We start from the raw sequence: 23,106 nt of genomic DNA, 5'->3' as shown, positions 1-23,106 counted from the left end.
CCACAGACCTTGGCTTCAACTTTGAAAATGAATGTCCGGAAAGGCATTGTTTTCCAGAACAGTCCTGTTTCGCCCATATTGAACACCTCGCCCTCCTCAAGGATCTTCTGGAACGAGTTGTTCACGTAGTCCTCTGCTGCAGGCTGGTCAGCAGAGGCAGCTTCTCCATGGAGAATGATACTCTTCTGATGATACCTCTTCTGGAGCTTCTCAAACCAACCCTTGCTCACAGTGAAATCCATGAACGTTGCAGAAGAGGGTCCTGGTTGAGGTTCATCTGCCGTAAAGCGCTGATAGAGCTGCTTTGCCTTCTCCCAGATGACCAATGAATCCAACGGAATGTTTTTCTTGCAGCTGTCGCTGATCCAGATGGCTAGGGCAGACTCCGTTTTCACTATGAACTTAGTACGACTTGTCACAATGCGCTTTGCTTCCTCTCTGAACTGCAGGCCGACACGCTAACCGCTGAGCCAAACCGGCCAGGACCACTTTGCTTCCTTATTGAAAGAGACAGTAGCCGTTGCATGGATGTTCTTTTCATCTTTACGGATGGAGCAGACGGTAGACTCAGTCAAGTCTTAATGGCTGGCAACCTCCACAATTTTCTTGCCATTTTTGATCATATCCAAGAGTTTCACCTTCTCCTGGATGGTAAGCATCTTCCTCCGGTGCTTAGTTTCATTGTCAGAAGGCTTATAAGAAGCAGCACATTTAGGAGCCATCGTGGGGCTTAGATAAAAGTTCTCAGAAATCTCAAACACAAGAGCAAAGATGCTTCTGATGCATAGTGATGTGGAAGCATGTATGAGAGAAAGGAACTTGCATGAGGCTGAGCCAGTCAGTGGCCAGGATAGGAAGAGGGTAGGATAGCCAATCAGTGAACAGCACACTCTGATTGCCTTGGTTTCACTACATCGATTTTTCGGAAAAAATATATTGCCCACACACAAGGAGTGGTCGAGCGATTGAACCCGGCATTGAAGGATTTGTGAGGGTGCTCAAACATGTAGGCCTACAGTCCATATGTACAGTAATTTTAATTTTAATGTAAAACAGGAGCGTATAATTGACTCAGATAACCTAGTGTGCACAGTATCATTTTCACTGTCTCAATCCACGTTTTAATGAATATATTTGAATAAACCATGATAGAGTGAAGTGCGAAGTGGCAAGGGACGACTGTACTTGGAACCCTTGCCCTGGTCACTTTTTTAAAGCTCTGCCAGGAATATCTTTATAATGATGCTCTAAAATAAACCACCGTGCTAAGAAAAGGCAGGTAGAAACAAGGACGGGGTCTTGACCAAAGGGAAAGCTTGACCAAGAGGAAAAATCTGTTATGAAGGAGACACCAGCGTTCAAATCCTGATCCTGCTACTGACTGTGTGACCTGGGGCAAGCTCTTCTCTGCACCTCCTTATCCATGAAATGGGTACAATAGTGTGACCTTCCTAGAGCTGTTGAAAGTGTATAAACAGGGCTTAGCACTGTGCTTGATGTACAGGAAGTACTCTATGAAAGGGAATGATTGTTATGTTTTTGCTGGGGAAGTGGAATCTGGGCCGTGGGAAGGCAGCCCAGCAGTGGCACGTGGTCAGTGCCAGCAGAGCAGCGCTGGTCACAGCCGCGCAGCCTTGAAGGGGCGAGGCAGTGCCAGCGGGGAGAGTTCAGGCTGCAGACCGGGAGAGGACTGATGATGAAGACATGGCCACCGTTTATGGAGCACCTTACGTGTACTATGTAATCCTCGTAGCAGCCATATGAAGTAGTTACTATCGCGATTCCCATTTTATACATGAGGAAGCTGAGGCACAAGCCTTTTAAATTATGGGATCCGAGGAAGCGTTCATTTATTTCCACGAATGATTAAACTGTTTGATAGTTTAATTGCTAAGTATCTTGTTTTTGGGGAGTTTAAGGTTGATCATCACTCAAGTCTTTGCCCATAGCCCCACAACCGGTGAGGTGGAGCTAGGATCTGAACCCACACAGGCTTGGCTTCAGGGCCTAACCTCCGAGCTCCCAGGCTAAACTGCTGCTGCTGATGCAAAGTATCTGAAGACTTTAGCCATAGAAAGATCAGAGTGCCTGGGGCTCGTTGTCGCTGAAAGGTGGCTCCATGGTGCTGGGCCACCAATTCTGTTAGAAGCCAGGAAAGGAATATGTGGTGACTTAAAGTTTAATATGTGGTTGCCCCTGTTGCCCCTTTCCCACCCAGACCCAAGCAGACATTGCTAATCGATTACAGCACTTTTCCCCCTTCCTGGGAATGGGAGCAGGGCCTCCAAATCCTGAAGAACGCCAAAAAATCATCTGCAGTTGACTAGAGTTGGTAGGTCAGAGGAAATCTATTTGCTGTCCCTAGTTTGAGGGCGCAGGGCATGCCAGGCAACAGTACAGAAATGCAAGCTGGGGATTGCTTTATGCTGGTAAGAATCTCTGTGTCCTTCCATTGCTCATCCAATGTACTAAAAACCACAAAAGTAAACATGCAAACACATTCTCAACAGTCCATAGGTAACCCCCCTGCCAGCCTCAGGGAAATCGAGGCATCACAAGGTTGAACTGGAGGGCAAATCCCTGCACACAGAGGGTCACTTGGACTCTAAGCTCCCCTTGGACATCACCCCCAATAGCACCAACACAACTCCTGAGGAAACCTATGGGTCCTCACATTTAAAACAACGAAACCAAGAGGGAGAAAACACCTGCCTTTCCAGACTGGCCGTGGAGAGCAGAATGCCTGGCTGCTAGGGGAGGGACAGCCACATCACCAGTCACAGCGTCAGGGCTGTGACGAAGCTGGAGACCTGATGTTAGGGGCCCCCCCCACAATGGCAGAGAGCCCTCCGGACACTGAATGCGTCATGACAAGGTTTTGGAACCTCTGGCTCTCTGTATAGACCCATGTTTCTCAAATTCGTTCAAATGGTAGAACGCCAGGCACTTTTGTGGAACATCATGAAATATGGGTAAATTAAGGGAAAATATAACAAGTACTAGAAAAGTTGATGCCAACTCTCAGCGCCTAAATTAGAATTCTAGACAGTCACAGTGCCAAGTTTAACGGTGAGACAATTCTACTAGCTTAACTCTTCTGAAAGCTGGAGGAGAGAGTGCTGTTTCAGCCTTCGCTATAGAACACTCGGTTCGGGACGCCCTTGGTTGGGGCAGGGCTGTCCTCTCAGGTGACCACTAGTACCGGATGCAGACTTGCTGGCAGGTCCCAGGAGCAGTGCTGCTGCGCAGTGCCCGGGAGAACTCAGTCTCTACCTACCTTTGATCTACAGTAGAGAAATCCCATCTACGGACTGCCACCGGCCTCCGACGGCCTGGGTCACCAGGCGGGCAGAGCAGCGAAGGTAGGATTTCTGCAGCTCACAGTACCGTTCTGTGGCCAAAGGCCCTACCTTCCCAGCAGTGTCTGACCTCTCCACTGCAACATGTGTTTACTCAGGATTACAATGCAAACTGGCAGAGGGGCGGTTTAATCACCTGTATCAAAGTGAACAAATCCAAGCTTCCCGGGATCACATAGCAAAAAAGCTCCAGTAGTCTCTGCACTGAAAGCAAAGCAGCTGCTGTCACCAGTGTACCCGGCTGTGTCTCAGGAACCCTCCGTTTTGTAACCAACACAGGACGCTCCAAGCCCAGATCGCAGGAGTTTAAAAATCCAATGTGAGCTGAGCAGACCCTGAGCTCCTTCAAATGTTAAAGGACAGTGGTAGAGTATCTAAGAAGACACTGATTGTTAAGCTGGGGGGAAACTGCTATTCTGATTTGTTTTTAGCCTCACTCAAGACTGAAATCTGCTGTGAAACCTGGAGATACCTTTTTTTAAAAAAATTGTTTTTATGATTTATTTTTGTTACAGATGTTTCTCCTTTTCCCCCCCTTGACACCCTCCTCCCAATCTGGAGATACCATTCTGCAGTTTTATAACCTAGTGATAAGCCCCGGTGATTTTACTTGACAGCTTCGAAAAACAACCATCCTGAGAAGAGAGATGCAGAGATGGAAATGTGAGCAATATTAAATTTTAGTGCATTTTGGGGCAAAATGAACTCCATACACGGAGGGCAGCAGTGTAAGCAGGTAAAAGCACTCTGGGAAACCGAGGGGCTGTGTCTGTCAAAGCTGAAATATACCTAATGACTCAGCAGTTCCACTCCTAGGTGTGCTTCAGCAGAAATGAGTGTACACAGGCACCAGGAGACGTAGATTTCATCAGCAACCCAGCCACCCTAGAAACAGCCCAGCATCTCATCAACAGTAGAATGGATACATACTGTACACTATAAAGACAGCAGCAAAGCAACGTGGATGAATCTCAGGAAATGTCGAGGAGGAAGCCAGACAAAAGGGCCCTATGATTCCATTTACATCATGTTCACCACCAGGGAAAACCAGCTCATGCTGATAAGGACATGGCTGCTGCTGGGCTGTAAACAGTCCACGTCTTAGGTCTGGCACAGGCACGTGCACTTTCTGAATTGTCCACTTAGGTTTTTACACGTGTCTAGATGTGTATTTCGATAGAAAGTTCACATTAAAAAAATGACCTGTGTGACTACGTCTGCGTCCTGAAAAATGCTACTACATTAGCTAGAGTGTCCCCTCAGAACTGAAGTGGATGTCTTCACCAACATGCTGCCACACTGCCTGCCCAGTTGGTCGCTGTGGGTCTTCCGGCTGCGCCCAGGTGCTTAGAGAGCCGAGTGCCAGAAAAGCAACATGTCTGGGGGATGGGCCTCTCCCACAGCCAGTGCCTTAGACCGTCCATGTAAACACCGAGGTCTGTGCACGTCATTACGTGAAGAGGAAACACTTCAAACACCTCCTATGTGCCAGGTACCTTGTTTTTTTCTAAATCCTCCCCCGAAGATACTTTTTCTATTTATCTTCAGTCAGAGGGGAGGGAGGAAGGGAGGGGGAGAGGGAGAGAGACATCGATGTGAGAGAGATACACTGATTGGTTGCCTCCCGCTCGACCATGACCAGGGCTGGGGACTGACCCGCAACCGAGGTACGTGCCCTTGACTGGAATCAAAGCTCTGACTCTCTGGTCCTCGGGTCGACGCTCTAACCACTGAACCAAACCGGACAGGGCTGTGCCAGGCACCTTATTTGAATTTCACCCTCTCACTTTAGGAAGTCAGTATAACAGAAAAACCCCCGAGATAGGGGAGGTGACATAGCCTGCCCAAGAGAGGCCCTTGGCTAAGAAGACACAAAGTCAGGTTCCATGTCAAGTCTCCTTGTATGTGGAGCCCTGTTCAGAGCCTGTCACGTCCCACTGCCTCCCACGTGGGTGGGGTGGCAGGAGGAAGAGAAAGACACCTCAACACAGCAAGTAGGTAAGAAATACCTTTAACCTCATGCCCTCCATCCCCACCCCAGGTGGAATGCCTCCCTCCCTGGGTGCTCACGACCACCACACACCTCCGTGACATTTTACTGGCTTGCCTTAAGGTGGTTTGTGCTCTCCCTAAAGACAGCACAGAGCGTGCCCAGGGTAGGCACTCTAGCAGTGTCTCCTTCGTCCTTGTGACAGAGATGGTTTCAAGGACAAGAGGGTAAAACTGAAGAAATCCAGGCACTGAGGCTACTGGAGGATTCAGGACAATATAGTTTATTTTCTCATAAAAGGTGTACCAAAAATATATTTTTTTCTTATAGGAAAGCAAAATTTGAGTTGTTATTCATTACATGTTTTACAAACAGCAATGAAAGAAATCAATAGAATGGACTCAATTTATAAATATAAAAATGTTCATTTCAGAAGTTTGACCTTGTCCTTTAGTAACTTAAAGGCGGGGTTCTTGCTGACTTTCTTGTTGAAGATGACCAGGAGCTCCTCTTCAGACCGGTGGTGGTCCTCGGTCACAGCGTAATACTGAGCTAAAACCTGCACAAAGAACAATGGCTGTCAAGTATGGGTAACTGTCCTGAAATTTACCTGAAATGGTCTTTCCTTAACCCAGAAGTGGGGCAACAATGAGAAATCAAAAAAACCAGGTGCTGGTCACACAGGTGTTCTGCTCGTGGAAATCCGTGCAGTGGCACGTGTCTGAGCACCTGGCTGCACCCGGGTCCTACGTCAGCAAAAGTTACCAAAGAGAAAGAGAAGAAACCATTGCTCTGGAGTGACGAAAGGACAGCACACTGTCCTGCACAGCCTCAAATCACGCGAGCACTGCTTTGGCCGAAGAGTGATGGGAGTCGGCCCCAGCCCCAGCGAGCCCAGAGGGTCACCAGAGCAATGTGGAAGTCACTGACACACACACACACACACACACACACACGTTTGTAATACTTTAGGTACTTTTTAGAAACTGTACATTTTAACATGACCAATTCTCCTTAGTTTATGTCACCAGGTCCCTGCGCCATACCTTTTTCCTTAGCTTTTTGAATGCTACTTCATTGTCTGGGGCCTGCTTCAGGATTGCTTTAATAGTTCCCTTCCAATTGAATTTACCTACAATATAAAGAATAACGTGTAAACCATTAGTTTTGTTGTACTATCGTAAGAGAAAAGATTTTTGTGACATCTTTTTGCCACCCAGAAAATGAACGAATCCTGAATGGGCAGGGTGCCCTACTACTGTGTAGCAGGCGTGACCTGTCCAGTGACAGCGCCTTAGAAGCACCAGCTACCTTGCACCGTCCTTGTTCTCAGAGTGAGCAGGTTAACTGACTATCATAAACACCATCACTACTGCTCATTCCTGTAAAGACAGAGTTGCACTGAATGACCTCAGCAAAATTCATCAAGATCACTAAGATCATGGGGCTGTCTAAGCACAGTAAGCAAGACGGAGCTGAGTAAGAGGAGGAGCTTTGTGGAGGAGGCAGCACTGAAAGAACCTTAATGGCCAGGGATTGGATGCTGACAAGTACACATTCTAGCTGAGGGAGAGAGGTGGCCATGCAGTTCGAACAAGGACATCAGGGACAGAGAAAAGAGGTCTGGCTGGAAGAAAGGAAGCAACTAAGTCTGGGAAAGCATGCTGGGTTTATTTTAAATTCCAGAGATAATATATATTTCCAATCCAGACTGCTTTCCCCTTTATCCTTAAAGCAAGACAGAGACACTGTAAGAGTGACTCACATTTTTCATGGATTACTGTGGAGTCACACCTGAAGAACTTACTTTGCTTTCAAATTCTTCCACAAGCCTCTGGAAGGTCTGGCCTGCCAGGAGGCCCTGGTTCACCTCCTCCCCCAGCCCAAAGAGGGCAGAGCTTTCCAAATGGTGGAAGTGATACCTTTTGCAGGAGTTTCGTGGTTTCCTGGTTCTCTGCCCTCAGCATGTCCTGGGAACTTTATCTTTTTCTTCTTAGAATATACTTCAACTAAATAGAGATTTTTAAAAAAAGAGATTTTGCATAAATGGCATCAGCTACACTTATGTCTCCCACGGGCAGGCCCCTTCCATCCATCCCACGCAACCCAGCACATGCAGTTTCTCCTCCAGGTCAGGGGGGAACGGGGAGCTGAGAGGTCACTTGCCTCACGTCTTACGCTCTTTGACTTACATGCTTCAAAGTCCAAGATCTGGGAGAGTTTATATATCTCAAATCCACAGCATTAGAAAGTGTTAACAAACCTGGACACACACCTTCGGAAAGCTTCCGCTTCCTTTTTCCTGGACCAGTGTTTGTCTTTCCCTTGTCCGCATCTCCGTCCACACCCCCGTCCTCCAGATGCTGGCCCTTCCTCTTCCTCTGCCTCTTGTTCCCTGCGGAGCTGGTGGCATCCTCCCCTCCAGCCTCCGGCTCTGCTTCCGGTCTCATTTTCTGCTTTTTAGGCTTCTGACTCTTTGATTTCTCATGGTGGTTTTCTAATTTTAGTTCTTTCTTTTCCTTTTTCCTATTCTTCTGCCGCTCTTCCTTCCTTTCTCTCTTATTCTTCTTTGCCTCTGCTTGTCCTTTCGTGGTGTCACTTGCTTTGGAAGGCACCACCTTGGTGGAGATTTCTGCAGGTGGCTTTGCCACTTGGTTGAGTGGCTGTTGATCCTGCCCTTCACTGACTGGTTCCTTATTATTAAGCAAAACCAAGAAACACCTAAGTATTTACTCCACACACACCTGTTCGTTCACTGAGTGATCAACTGAAATGTCTTTATTACTTACCATTTTAGAACTGTGAGCCCCAAATAGTTAAAAAGTAGCAGTAAATACACCAAACAAGAACTCCCCCAGCCCACACCACTCTCTGCATCTAACAGACATTCTCGTTGCACTGAGAAAGTGAAGCACCCTTAAGTCGCTTCAGTCAGACCTTTGATTTTGCCTCACTATTTACCTTTCTTTCCAGTAAAGGCAAGCACTCGTGTGTGGCAGAAACTAGCAGATTTATGTACTGTATCTGCAACCTGGGTTCAAGCTCCAGCTCTGTCAGTACTAGCCAGGTGGCTCAGGGCAAGTTATTTATCTGTTCCAAACCTGACTCCTTGTCTGTAAAACGAAAGGCAGTGATCCCTTCATCATACAGTTGATGTAAGAAAATGAGAAAAGAAATATCGTGAGCTCAGCAAAGGGGACGATCAATGCACTGGCCCAACATATGTGAGGGCTTTGTGAAGGACCACGTACTAGACAGAGACAGAATCTGGTCGTCATTCAGATTAGCTGGCTCCCGAGAGGAAATCAGGGACACCTGGACAGAGAGGACAATGGCGGAACTAACTGCGGGCACTGGGGTAAGACGAACGTCCCACTTACAGTATTTATTCAAATCAGCACATGGATCCCATTTTTATCTATTTATTTTTCAATCCTCACCTGAGGATATTTTTCTATTGATTTTTAGATAGAGTGGAGGGGAGGGATAGAGAGATAGAAACATTGATGTGAGAGAGACATGTCGATTGATTGCCTCCCACATGACCCCGACCAAGACCAGGGATCAAACCTGCTACCCAAGTACATGCCCTTGACTGGATGGAATCGAACCAAGACACTTTGGTGCACAAGCCAGCACTCTATCCACTGAGCCAAACCGGCCAGGGTGGATCCTATTTTTAAAAATGACTTCAGCACAGTTAGTCCCATTGCCTGCTGTACCCTGACTCAAACTGTGCGGAAATCTCTATACCAGCCCTGCTCACGAGCTGGTGCAGAGCCATCTACTGCACTGCCATGAGCCTGGAGGTCCCTGCGGGCAGGGACAGGACCAGTGGCAGCAGCTCTGGGAAATCACTGGATTTATGCGTCCACAGATCTGGCCCAAGTTCCATCTATGTATGTCACCAGCCAGATGACTCAGACAAGTCGCCTCCAGTCTTAACCTTACAGAGAGTAGGTCACAAGAAGGGAGTTACTACCCCCTAAGTTGGACCAAATAAAGAAGGACTGGCTTTAACTCAAGTACAAGAACAGTACAAAGTCGCGACTCACTCTGACATCAATGCTCAACCTCTGGCAGAAAGAGCAGCATTTTGGAAAAGAATGTTAACTAAATCAGTTTTCTCAGTAGCAGTTCAGAGAAATAAAGCAGTCTGGGCACATGAGGGACAGAGAATGAGTTCAGAAACGAATTCAGGAGGAGGAAGGGACAGAGAAGCTTCCCATCTATCCTACAATTTTGTTCATATTGTGTATTGGTTATTATAATAACCACCAAGGGTCAAAGACCTCAGCCTGACATCTGCCCAATTCAGACCAGGTCTCTAGTTGGTGCCTTGCCTCCACATCCAAACTCACAGAGGGGAAGGAGGGAGGGAGGGAGGGAGGGAGGGAGGCAGGACACACACTTCCACCCACCTAGCAGCCACTCAACAGTGACTGGTCAAACCATTCCCCATCTCCTCCACTGTGGTCTCCTCAGCACTGCCTTCACTGACTCTCATGTGACAGAGCACCCTCCTTTGCTCTCCGCCCCTCCTCCTGCCTTCTATTTCTGCCTAGCGCTCATCACGACCTGATATTATAGCACAAAGCCACACATGTAGTTGTGTGTCTCCCCCACTGGAATACAGCAGCACAAGGGCAGGATTTGGCCTGATTACAGCTGTGTCCAGTGACCAGGTGCAAGTTGTGCTGGGTATAGAAAGTATCACAGTAGAGGAGAGAAAGCTGCCAACCTAAAGCCAGCACAGCTTAAAGAGAGGGATAAAACTGGGAGCATGAACAAACGGCCTCAGGACCCCTAGCTTTGCACCAAACACGGTGATGTGCTAAGTTCACAGGGCAAAGGCAAAGCAACAAGTTCAGAGCACACCACAAGCTGTTTATGGATTACTTTATTTAATTCCCAATATGTTCACGGCTTCATATGGGAAATCGGAAAGAACATTATTTTAAACTGCAGTTGACCTAAGTCCTTTTAAATCTTTGATGCTTAGTAAAAATAATGGAAATAACCTTCAAAAAACAGGTGCCACACCCAGCCCATATGGTTCAGTGGTTGAGTGTCAAACCATGCACTAAGAGGTCACTGGTTCAATTCCTGGTCAGGGCAAATACCCAGGTTGTGGGCCCAATCTTCAATGGGGAACATACAGTAGGTAGCCAATTGATGTTCTCTCTCATTGATGTTTCTATCTCTCTCTCCCTCTAAAAATCAATACAAACAAAAAAAACCCTGCAGCTTTAAAAAAAAAGAAAAGGTGCCACATAAAGGCCTATTAAATGATTGATTATAAGGTTTCAAAGGCCCAATTTGTATATTTTAAGACAAATGCTAAATATGCTACCAAGATAAAGTTTCATTTTTTTTTTAATCCTCACCTGAGGACATTTTTTTGCATGTATCTTCAGATAGAGGGGAGGGAGGGAGGGGGGAAGAGAGAGAGAGAGAGAGAGACACATCAACTGGTCACCACCCACACGACACTGACCGGGGCCGGGGACAAACTACAACCGAGGTACGTGCCCTTAGCGGGAACCGAACCCTGAACCCTCTGGTCCGCAGGCCGACGTTCTAACCACTGAGCCTAATTGGCCAGGGCTAAAGTTTCATTTTTATCTCAATTTGCTGCTCAAACTATTCTCTCTATATAAACAAATCAACTCCTGACAACGTGACCAGAATAAAAGACTAGCCAGACCCACTGCATTTTTTAAAAAGTACTAATGGCCCGGCCGGTGTGGCTCAGTGGATCGATCATTGTCCCACGGATTTGATTCCTGGTCAGGGCACATCCTGGGTTTCAGGGAATCCCCAGTAGGGAGTATGTAGGAGGCAGCCAATCGATGTTTCTCACATCGATGTTTTTCTCTTTCCCTTACTCTCTCTAAAAAAATCAATAAAAACATATTTAAAAAATAAATAAATAAAAAAGCACTAGTGATGTGCTGGTTTTGGCAGCACATACAGTAAAACTGGAATGATCCAGAGGTTGGCATGGTCCCTGTGCAAGGATGACATGCAAATCCAGGAAGCTTTCCGGATTGAAAAATACGTACACGAACTAATAATGATGTAAGTCTCCGAATGGCATGTAAGCTCCAAACAGGAAGAAAGCACAACTGAATTAATGTAAAAAAAATCATACTAACAATGTAACCAACAATGTGGCTACACAATATCAAACCAAAACTCTCTACAAGTGTATCCACATCTGGGAACTCTCTAGCAAGCCTTTTTGACTGACAGGCAGTTGACCGAATTAACCCAGTGGAATTCTCCCTCCACCGGAAGGAAAGAGACAACACTTTTCAAGTGCCCACTAAAAGCGGGGCATAAGTGGGATACATTTGTAGTCTCCTCTATTTTAAAACTACAGCATGTAAGGAGCCCTTGAGACCCCTCTCCCCTTACCTAAAAGGCCACCTAGTCAATCTCTGTGCCTCACCTGTTTATCTTCCTTCATGGCACTGTCACCACCAGAGACATTTATAGTTTTGTTCACAGATCAGGCACTCAGTAAGCACAGAATGAATGAATGAATGAACATGAAGATCTACTTTTTAAATAAAAGGAAACAGGATCAGAGAGCTTAAATAACGTGCTCAAGATCAGACATTTGGCAGAGAGCAGCAGGGATTCAATACAGGTCTGTCAGATACCCAAAGCTCCTGTTCTTTCCGATATGCCCCACTGCCTGATTTCTAAGCAAATCATTCCATGTTAGCTGCTACCATTATCAAACATTGGGATTAAATACCTTTCTGTGCACAATAGGGGACTCTTCTCTGCAAGGCATTCAGTTTATTCCTTCCCATAAATGAAGGCCCAAAGAGGCTCTCTGAAAAAGAAGGCTGTCTTGACCTCCAAAAATAAGACATTCCCATCACATTATTACTCGTCATTTTTGCCACACTACGAATCTAAAATTAGATCTGACTTACATTGCTGGAAGCTTCAGAAAAGATATTCCACACTTGCTCCAGAATCGATTCATTATGAACTTTTAAACTGTTCTTCATCCAATTCTATAAGGACAAAAAGAAGGGAAAAAAAATACATCCCATTTGACAGGTCTGCACAAGCTGTCACCGATGGGCCCACATCCCCTCAGTTAGGGAAGTCGTATCAAATACATACCTGAAACTTTGCCTTTTTTCTAGGAATGTTGTCAAAACCACTAATTTGCTCTAAAAGTTCTCTCACTTTGGGGCTGACATTGGGTTTTTTAATTAATTCATTAATTTTCTACAAAGAAGGAAGAAAAGACAAGAACAATAAACAACTGACACATGTATTTCATGTAGCCAGAGCTCCAGAGTTCACATCTCAAGTCCAGATTTTGGGTTAATGTCTATGCTTACAAATTCAAAACAGTACTGGAAGTCTTAGCCAGAGTAATTAAGTGAGAAAAAAAATAAATTAAAAAAGGCATCCAAATAGGAAAAAAAGAAGTAAAATTATCTCTGTTCATAGCTAACCTGGTCTTAGTCTTATATGTTGAACAACCTAAAGATTCCACAAAAAGAACCTTTAGAACCAATAAACAAATTCAGCAGAGTTGCAGAATTGCACTAAAAAAATCAAGTTGCATTTCTACAAACTAACAATCTGAAAAGGAAATTAAGAAAACAATTCCATTTACAATAGCATGAAAAAAATAAACTACTGAGGCATAAACTTAACCCAGGAGTTTATGAAAGACTTACCTACTTAAAACTACTGAAAGAAATTAGACACAAATAAAGAGATATGTTCATGGATGGGAAGACTTAAGATGGCAATACTACCCGAGTGATCCACAGATTCAAATGCAATCCTTGTCAACATCAAACTGTGTGTGTGTGTGTGTGTGTGTGTGCGCGTGTGTGTGTGCGCGCGCGCGCATGCGCACATGCAGAAATAGAAGACTCTATCCTAATATTCACATGGATTCTCAAATAGCCAAAACAATCTTGAAAAAGAACAAAGTTAGAGGTCTCACCTTTGATTTCAAAGCTAGAGTAATCAGAACAGTATGGAACTGGTGTAAAGACATACATACAGACCAACAGAACAAAGAGCCCATAAAAAAACCCTTGCATTTATGGTTAAATGATTTTTGATGAGGGTGTCAACTGGGAAAGGACAAGAAATGGTGAATAAACTTAAAGAACAACAAACAGAGAATGTACTTAATTGAAGACTTAAAAAATGATTAAAATGCTTAACTCTGTATCATGTATAATTCACAACTTTTAAAAACTAGAGAAAACCAAAAGTGATCAAATTGATCAGACAAAATGAATACAAAATACAGGCAAAAAGGACTAGGAAATAAATTGAGGACCAAGACAAAATCATTAAGATCTAATAAATTTGAACATTAACAAGAACAGAACAGAGATGAAAATTAAATTCATGTCCAAGAGAAAGTGCTATGGCAGTCACAGTGAAGGCAGAGAAAAAAGGTACTTACTTAAGTTAGAGAAATGATAATACACAAAGAAGATGGTCACCAGTGAGCCCTTTTCTGTTAAGGGGCCACAGTATAGATTTTAGGCTTTGCAGATCATCCAGCTTCTATCCTAACTGCTCGACGCCATGCTTACATGAATGTGGCCACAGACAGCATGTAAACAAATGGGCCTGGCTTTGTCCCACTGGGTCACAGTGTGCTGGCTCCTGCTTTACCTGAAACTCATGATGTGATGACAACAAGGATGGAGCTCACGCACACAGGTTCCTCAAGCCTGGGGGCCTAGGAATGTCATGTTCCCTGGAGTGGGGGATTACAGATTTAGTACCCAAAAGTGTGGCTTGATGGTCGCCAGCCTAAATATCTTAGGTTAGGGAGTTTCACGAGCTTCTCAATCTTCACTAAGCAAACTGCATTAGTCCTTCATGAACAGATTTTCCTTCCCAGGAGTTTGTAAGTCAGTAAGCTGGTCAATATCAGAAAATTCACGTTTAAACTCTATCATGGAGGAAGAAACTATTATTTATTTGGCTTCTAGGAAAGAGAATTTCCAGAGATGACATTTGTCTCTTCATTCTCTTACCTTCCTTTCTGAACCTTTCCTCCTGTATCTATTCTGTACATGGTGAGCAACTTTCTGGGAGTTCCACCTCTCAGTGAGTTAGGGATCTTGTTGCTTTGTCATTTTTATTATACATATTTTCATTTTATTTAAGTAGAAAATTCCTCATATTTATGAAATTGTCTATTTTGCCCAATTCTGGTGATCAACAGATATGATGGATTAACATGGTCTGAGTTATAAAAGCTGTGTTATCACTGGACGCAAATACAGAGAAGAAAGCTTCATAGCCAAGAGAAAGCTAGTGAGAATTCTGAAATATTTTTGCAAGAAATCTATAAAACATATGGATTAAAGACAAAATACACTGCAATTATTAATAGAAATAAAGAATTCTTTTTCAAGGTTTAGTTGCTCAACCTTAGTCTATCCTAAGACATGCTATTTCTGGGTCTTATCTGCATTGACGATGCATTTATCCTCATTGTCTTAGACTGCCAAAGAAAAGCGGAAGATGTCAGATGAAGCTATTAGATGAATCCGACCGTACCTGAATCCACGCCTGCTGTTTAATGTCGCCTTTGTGGGCTTTACCTTCATAGCCTTTGCCACCATACTTCTGGTCTTCACTTATGCATTTCACATGGTTTTTATAGTCCTCACCCCTGAGAAGTGATGAAGGTTCCACATCAGATGGATTCTCAGACTGCAGGCTGTCTAATGTTAGCATGCTACTCCCCTCCGGGGTCCACGCGACTTCATGTCACACCTGCCCACTGCACAAGCATCCCAGCTAGTCCATCTCCTGTGCAACCTGCTGCATGACCGCCATTTCTTTCCTCCACACTGTCCAGTACAAAACCCACCACTAAACTTTCCGCCCATTTTTATATCCAAATGCCTCAAACCAACCTGAGAAGCAGTATTTTTAACCTGACCATATACTGAATAAATTAATTCTCTGCAGTAGGTGGCTTTATCTCATCGCTCTGTCAGATTCCTTGGGACATAGCAGGCAGTCAATAATCAGTTGTAGAGTCAGTTAAAAGCTGGTGTAAAATCGTGGTACCAGAACTAATACAATGTGATATATCAATATATCTCAATAAAAATAAATAATAAAAAATTAAATCGAATTAAAAAGTTACGATGGTTGATGTACAGCATGACGACGAGTTACTGATACTGTGCTGCATATCTGAAAGTGACTAAGGGGCAGATCTTCAAGTCCTCATCACAAGAAAAAACATTTTTCCCTGGCCTTTGTGGCTCAGTTGGTCGTAGCATTGTCCTGTGCAGCAAAAGGTGCTGGGTTTGAATCCCAGTCAGGACACATACTCAGTTCATGGGTTTGATCCCTGGTCAGGACATGTGTGGAAGGCAACCAATCAATATTTCTCTCACAAGAATGTTTCTCTCTCTCTCCCTTCCTCTCTCAAAAAATTCAATTAAAATAAACTTTTTTTTGTAACTCTGTATGGGGACGGATGTTAACCAGACTTTATTGCGATCATTTTACAATACAAACAGTGAATCATAATGTTGTACACTTTAAACTAATATAATGTATGTCAATTATACCTCAATAAAAATAAAATAAAAAAAAATGGTATTTATCAGGTCACTAAAAAATTCTGGATCTCAGAGTCTTGGAAAAAAGAAAACTCAATTCTGTCTCATACTAGCTTTCTGAAATTTGATGGGGCCCTCAAGAAAATGTGTGGGCCAAAGACATTAGCAGTTTCCAAAAAAGTTCTTAAATAGGACTGCTCTAGAAAATTAAGACAGACTGTTAGCAAAAATCACCCGAATGCCACAGAAGACAGCGGGCACGTGGACCAAAGCCGCCTTTTACTGGTGCCTGAAGGCTGAAGGGGAGATGCAGTGAGGGGCACTCCAGGCCTGTCCTGCCCCTCCCCCAGGTCCTCACCTTTCCAGACACCCCCTCCCCCCCACAGAAGTGTCTGACACACTCTGGGAGCAGGAGCTTCACCCCAGCATCACTGATTCCCTGGAAGGACCTAGGCTCCCCTCTCAGACTGTGCACTTGTTTTCTGGTTTATAAGCCCACTCTTCACTGTGATCGGCACCACACCCGAATCATACTCCAGTGGTCCCTTCACAGGGTCTGGGAATGGTGGTGACAAGGTGACAGCAAGTGCCACTGACTGATCAAATGCTCCAATCACCACAATCCTCTTCCTTCAGGGTCCTTTTTAAGTCGTCCATACATGGCAAACAGTCTTGTAAACCACTTTTAATTTTTTTCATAATGTCTTTACTCCAATTTGCCTCTATTTTTTATTGATTTTTTTTTTTTTTTGATATTTTATTCAGATAGAGTGGGAGGGGGAGAGAGAGAGAGAAACATCGATGTGAAGGGACACATCGAGAGGTTGCCACCCACACGACCCAACCAGGGCCGGGGACAAACTGCAACCGAAGTACATGCCCCTAGCGGGAGCAGAACCCGGGTCTCTCTGGACCGCAAACCAACGCTCTAACCGCTGAGCCACACCGGCCAGGGCCAATTTGCCTCTATTTTTTAAAGCTCTGTGGAAACAGTGCTTCCAAAACTGTTCTGGACTTTTACTATGGATCTACATGAATTATTTGAAACTTACCAGAAATCTTTACCGCAGTCAATGCAGGAAAGGCATGCACAGTTCCTGCAGATAGACACATGCTTTTCCACCTGTACCTTCTTCACTGATTCACCGCATGCATTGCATGTAAAAAATACCATTTTAGCTAAATGATTAAATATTCTCTATCCAAGATAGGCTCGAAGTCTTGTCCTAAAAAAATTAAAAATAAAGGAAAAAAGATATTATCATTGTAATCTGAAACTTTTATTCTCAATAAACAATCATACAGCTAACCTTTCAACCATAATTTCACATGAAAATAACTACGAACAAGAGAATCAGCCTGGTGTGGCTCGGTTGAGCATCATCCCATGCAGAGAGGTCACAGGTTCAATTCTCAGTCAGGGCACACACTGGGGTTGCCCGCTTGATCACCAGTGGGGGCGTGCAGGAGGCAGCCAATTGATATTTCTCTCCCTCCCTTTCTCTCAAGTCTATAAAAAAAAAACATTAAAAAAAAAAATGAACAAGCAATATCTTCTAAAACACAACCACATTTTCGAGAAAAAAAAAAAAGAGAATCAAAGCTGATTAGCAATTTACACACAACTCTACCACCATGTAAGCAAACTTATAATTAACAATGACACTAATGTACATTTGTTGAGTGAGTGCTTACCATGTGCTGGGCCCTCTACCAGCTTTACACATATCACTTTATTTCATCCTCACAGCAACCCTATGAAGGAAAGACTACTGTTCACAATTTACATGAGGCACTGAAGCACAGAGAGATTAAGTAACTTGCCCAAGGTCACACAGTAGCAGAACTAGGATTTAAACTTGGCAGGCTGGCTCTAAAGAGGAGGAGTTTTGGGGGCATTAAGTAAAACATCTTATATTTGCTAATAACTTTCTATCTCTCTCTCTCCATCCCACCCCCTCCCTCTCTCATCCTTAGGTGTGCATTGCAAATTATCTCAGGTCCCCAAATACAGTAAGAGCATAATGAGGGGGGGAATTGAGGAAGGTTTAGAAAGTAGAAAGGAGGCCTATAAACAATTTCTATAAGCACACAAAACATTCATATAGGCATTAATATGTATCCTCAGGTGTTAATATAGGAGGATGTGGCCTGGCCGGTGTGGCTCAGTGGATTGAGGGTCATCCCAGGGACTGAGAGGTCCCAGTTCAAGTCCCAGTTCGAGTCCTGGTTCTATTCCCGGTCGCGGCACATGCCTGGGTTTTGGGCTCGATCCCCAGTAAGGGGCGTGCAGGAGGCAGCCGATCAATGTGTCTCTCTCACATCAATGTTTCTCTCTCTCCCTAAAAAATTGACAAAAACATATTTTAAAATGTGTGTGTGTTTATATAAATGGATGTGCTCTCGGGCTTAGTAGACAAGGGATAGGTGAGGGGCCTCCATCCTGTGGCTTCTTGTCGGATCAATGAAGAAATGGAACCACTGCAGCTGTGCTAACCGCTGGGAGCTGAATTACCGGAGGGTTCAGTCACAGACCCAGGTGTCCCCAGCACTTTGTCAACATGACGTACATCTGCACAGACACATAACCATTTAAAAATTCATAGAGCTGCTACTCTGCTAAACAAACAAACAAAAAACAAATCCATCTAAAAGTGAGACAAGCCACGGTAACTTTCCGTGCTGGGTCATTGCTGCAAGGGTCACACGTGAGCAGAGATGAGGGCTGCTCCCGCCCATTCAGCCTTGAATGGAAATGTACATCCTGGCTGCAGCTCCAGGGTTCACAAGCGCCCAGATGATTTCTCTCGATGGCCCCTGGCTCTTCAGGGCACTGCCAGGCATCAGCTTGCCTGACAGGCTCTGTACCAATGCAGACCCTGGCCCCGGGGCCCCTCTCAGGTCGCCACCCGGACCGGTGAGCAAGGGAGGGCGTGTGGTTAGCTAGCCTTGCACTGAATCCAGAGGAAAGCCACAGGGCGTTTGTTCTGGAATGTGCAGCAACCACACCGTCCGTCCTCTCAGCTGGTTAAGGTGAAGACGTGTGGAGCAGTCGCGAGTCCTGGGGAGCTGTGACCCAGCTCCCTCCTAGCTCAGCATTCTGCACATGGCAGATGGATGCTCAGTTAATGACAGGCAACAAGGACAGTGGCCGCCCTACCTCTGAGGGAGAACAAAGGCTGGAACAAGAGGCAGCACTGCATTATCAAATATATACCCTGTAGGGGCACTTAACCATTAACTCGTCAACCAAGAAATAGATGGCCATTATACACACAAGGTAGAAGCAGCTGCGATAAGCCATTCATCTGCTGAAAATGGTACAAGTACTTTCATAACGAAATTCAACAATGAAAATACCCCCTCAGAGTGAAGCTATGGCCATGATCTTTCTGGCCTTCCTTGTCGAGGTCTATTCTGTTTTCTGATTGAGGGGGAAGAGGGAGCGGAGGAGGCTTCAGCAAGGTTTGAGATCCCATTGGGAGGCTCAGTCTGTCATCAGGGAAGGTCAGCATTAAAAGCCTGGGGACAGGTGGAAACAAAACATATGGACTGAAAGCAGCAGTAATGTTGACAAAAAAGATGCTGGAAATATCTGTGCACAACGTCATCCCTCTGGGGATTAGCCACACACAGTGTAAACATCAGTTCAGGAGAATATTAGAATTTAATCATGCGTCCGCCGGAAAAATACCTCCAACCCTCTCCTTCAGTCTTGTCCGGCAAATGTTCCCATTAGAAATCTGTGCATTTCTTTCACCAGCAGTATGGTAGCTTGCACAGTGAGGCAGAACTCAATTTCTTAGGGCCTTTCTCAGGATTTTTAGAGCCTTCGTTGCATTTTTACTCTTGGTCTGAAATGGGAACAGTGTGGCCGCCTGCTTGCTAACAAGATAAATGAGGCCTGTGAGGAGCTTACCGCTCACTTATTCAGAGCCCAGGGGACATCTCAGCACCAGCCGAGGGTCACCTTCATCAGGCCTCATACCAGACCTAGCCCCCTGGAGAGACACTTGTCATTTACGCAGGAAACACCTGTGTGTGTGTGTCTGTCTGTCTGTCTGGGGGTGGGCTACAAAGAACAGCACAGCAGACAGATGCCCCAAGTCTCAGCGCAGGCCTAACAATTTAGAAGTGCGAATGTGGCGAACTTACAAAAACACACCATGTGAAAAGTCAGTGCCCCAACTGAACATGGCAAGCACTGCCTAAAACACAAAATTAAACTTATTAAAATTTCACAAGATTAAATAATGTGAAAGAAACTTAATTAAACTTTCAAGTGATCTTTCAGTAAATCTGTAACGGACATAGGGAAGCTGAAAGCATGCTGCATGGAGACTTTCGGGACACCGTCTGCTGGGCTCGGATGTCATACAAGTGTAAAACAATGGCACTCCTTACTGGGCTGAACCTAAATCAGAGTCCCCTTCTCCTTCCTTGGCTCCTCACTCTCTGTGCCCAAGGCTGGGTCCCAGCCCTGCCACAGAGATTCCATGTGTTCTTCCTTCTAGAGATGTGGGCATGTAAAACAGAAAGGCAAGCAGAAAGCAATATTGGTAGACTGGTTGGGAGCACACACGTGTTCTTGCCCCAGATAAGTCACTATGATTCAATTCAGCAGACAGGTAGGTACTGAATGCCAAGTGTGCACTGGGATCCATACATGCCCTCCCCCAAAGACCAGGTCCTCTGTGTGAGCTTCTGACTGTCTATTCATTTGTCTGGTCAATTTACTAAGTTCTCATCACGCACCAGGGTGATGCATGACAGAACACGACCATTAGCTCTCTACAAAGCCACTTCCCATTTATGATCACAACTGCACCAACACCTCCAGAAGAGGTAAGATCACACACCACCCAGACTCAGCATGGTTAAGTGACCTCCGTGGAGGCACACTACATGGCAGGGGCAGCCTGAGCTGCTGCCCGCCTCCATCTTGACTTGTCACGTCCTTGGCCATTACTTGGCATCTGGGATCTTCAGACCCTCATCCAAAAGACTCAAAGGCTCTACAAATGACCTTCCATTTTAAAATATGAGGGTCCTACTGGTCTTAATTCTAAGGCCAGTCCACTCGGAACAAAACCACCTGTGTCACAGTGGAGGATGTCAGGTGTTGGAAAATGATTCTGAGTTGAGGAGCAGAGACAGCATCAGTAAGGGGTTGGGAACTGTGAGAAACTAACTTATCAACATGGTAGCCATGTTCTGCTGAACTGGGCCTGGACTGACAGGAGCTGGAGCCTGCATCTGCCAATTAAAACTAAATGACCTCAAGGTACCCTACTGAATCTGTTTACCAATAAAAATCTTAAAGCATTGTGCAGAAAGTTAAATAAGATACTAGATATGAAAGACTCATCCTTACCCAATGATAGAAGTTCTTGTGACCTATTAATTTACACAATGCTGTTACACCTAAACCCATGCTTCTTTAAATATGACCTTCAATCCACCCATCTATCTTTTTTTAAAATGTTTTTTTTAATTTTTATTTTAGAGAGAGAAAGGGAGAGATAAATATAGAAACATGGATGAGAAAAACATCAACATTGATGGACTGCCTCATGTACACCCCCTGCTGGGGATGGAGCCCCAAACCCAGGCAGGTACCCTAACCAAGAATCAAACCAGTGACCTCTTGGTGCATGGGTGGATGCTCAACCACCGAGCCACACCGGCTGGGCCTACCCATCTATCTTCATAAATTCACTCCTGTATCCTCTGGCTCCCCAACCCATGGGTGCTACTCTACCACCCTGTTCCCTGATAACATGACCTCAGGTTTAGTTCTGGGATTGGGATTTGGAGTTATATTTTTTTACCTTCCTCCTTCTACATTCTCTCTCTCACACAGACCTAAACCCCATCACCACCACAACCACCAAGAGTCCTCCTGACAGGCCAGGCTGGCAACCTCTGCATAATCCCCATGAACACCTTGCCTCAAGCTAGTTACTATACCCGCTGAACTTCAAGTTCTCCCGGCTGTGAAACAAGGGGTCGGGCCAGCTAGACCAGCCCTAAGCCCCTTTCAGAAGTGCAATTCCAAGAAACCATGGGTACGGTGCCAGGGAAGGACAGACAAGCGCGTACTGTCCACCATCCCACCTAAACCCCCAAATGTGGGGGTGATGAGGTCTCCATGTGCATTCACACAGGACCTCTCCCTCGCGCTTTGCAAAAACCCAAAAAGGCAGGTACACCTATCTCCACTTAACAGATGAGCAAACAGAGGCTGGGAGAAGTGAACCCAACCTGCCCCCTTCCCCCACACACTGCATTACCAGTATCGTTTTAAACAGCATGCCCTCACTCCTGTAGTAACTATCCGTGGAAGTCCACCACCTGTCAGGCTCTCTGCTGTGCGTACAAGTTCCAAGTGGGCCCTCTGCAGGAAAGTCAGCCTTGCAAATACACCCCACCTTGTTCCCGTACCTGTCTCCCCAGACATAGGAGCTACAGGAAATCCTGACATTTACTGAGCGCCTACAATGTGCCAAGCCCTGTCATAGGTGCTTAACACGTTTGTGCTCAGGTAATCCTCACCAACAGTCCTCTGAGTGAGGTTCTGTATCATCCCCTTTGGACGGACAAGGAAACTGAGGCACAGAGGATCAGTAACTTGCAGCGGGTCACACGTCCAGTTGGTGGCAACCCTGGAGGCACACGCTGTTATTCTGGCCCTAAATCCGTGCTCTCAACCACTATGTCCTAAGGCCTCCTCTTTATGGACCGAGCTCCCCAAGACTCAAAGGCAAGAGCCTTGTCCCAAGCTGCAGCGAGCCTCCAGCGGTGACCAGCCGTTCTGCTTTGCCAGGGCACAGAGGGTCTCTGGCACAAGAACCGGGAAGGACTGGTCATTCTAAGCCCAGGACTCCTTCCACCTCCTCAGAGCACGAATGAGATCCGGGTGGATGTCCTTCCGAGCGCGAAAACCAACGGAGGGACCCTGTGGTGGACATGCCGGCGTCGAGCACACCGCCCCTCCCATCCTCACTCTCTGAGCCCAGCCGCCGAGGTCGGACCTCTGAGCCACCGCTGCTCACCTCTCAGCCGGCGTCGCCAACGGTTTCAACCGGCTGCGGGGAGCACGTGGGATCGCCGCGGCCGCCCGCCCAGCGCTGCCGCCACCGCCCGCCACAGCTTCCCG

General features: G+C 45.6%; 1 protein-coding gene and 1 non-coding gene across 3 annotated transcripts; one reads left to right on the top strand and one right to left on the bottom strand.

The window, feature by feature from the left end:
* Positions 1-5,740: 5,740 nt before the first annotated feature.
* On the bottom strand, positions 5,741-23,051 carry LYAR (Ly1 antibody reactive). 2 transcript variants are annotated; one of them, XM_036274425.1, is made up of 9 exons: positions 23,003-23,051; positions 17,000-17,173; positions 14,926-15,040; positions 12,496-12,603; positions 12,300-12,383; positions 7,613-8,042; positions 7,272-7,358; positions 6,396-6,481; positions 5,741-5,908 (listed from the first exon to the last, which is right to left on the bottom strand). In XM_036274425.1, exons 2-9 carry the CDS (start codon positions 17,119-17,121, stop codon positions 5,774-5,776), a joined length of 1,167 nt encoding a protein of 388 aa, XP_036130318.1. In that variant the 5' UTR covers positions 17,122-17,173; positions 23,003-23,051; the 3' UTR covers positions 5,741-5,773. The 2 variants fall into 2 exon arrangements, with proteins under 2 accessions (XP_036130318.1, XP_036130325.1); XM_036274432.1 differs by lacking the exon at positions 23,003-23,051 and adding an exon at positions 17,643-17,676 and having other exon boundaries at positions 5,742-5,908; positions 7,625-8,042.
* On the top strand, positions 11,301-11,404 carry LOC118621834. Its single transcript, XR_004957806.1, has one exon. It is a non-coding gene; the product is annotated as a U6 spliceosomal RNA (small nuclear RNA).
* Positions 23,052-23,106: the final 55 nt, after the last annotated feature.

Source organism: Molossus molossus, unplaced genomic scaffold (assembly GCF_014108415.1).
Source record: "Molossus molossus isolate mMolMol1 unplaced genomic scaffold, mMolMol1.p scaffold_m16_p_1, whole genome shotgun sequence".
Lineage (NCBI taxonomy): Eukaryota > Metazoa > Chordata > Mammalia > Chiroptera > Molossidae > Molossus > Molossus molossus.
The sequence above is the reverse complement of the archived record's forward strand: the minus strand, read 5'-3'. Positions and strand labels throughout refer to the sequence as shown.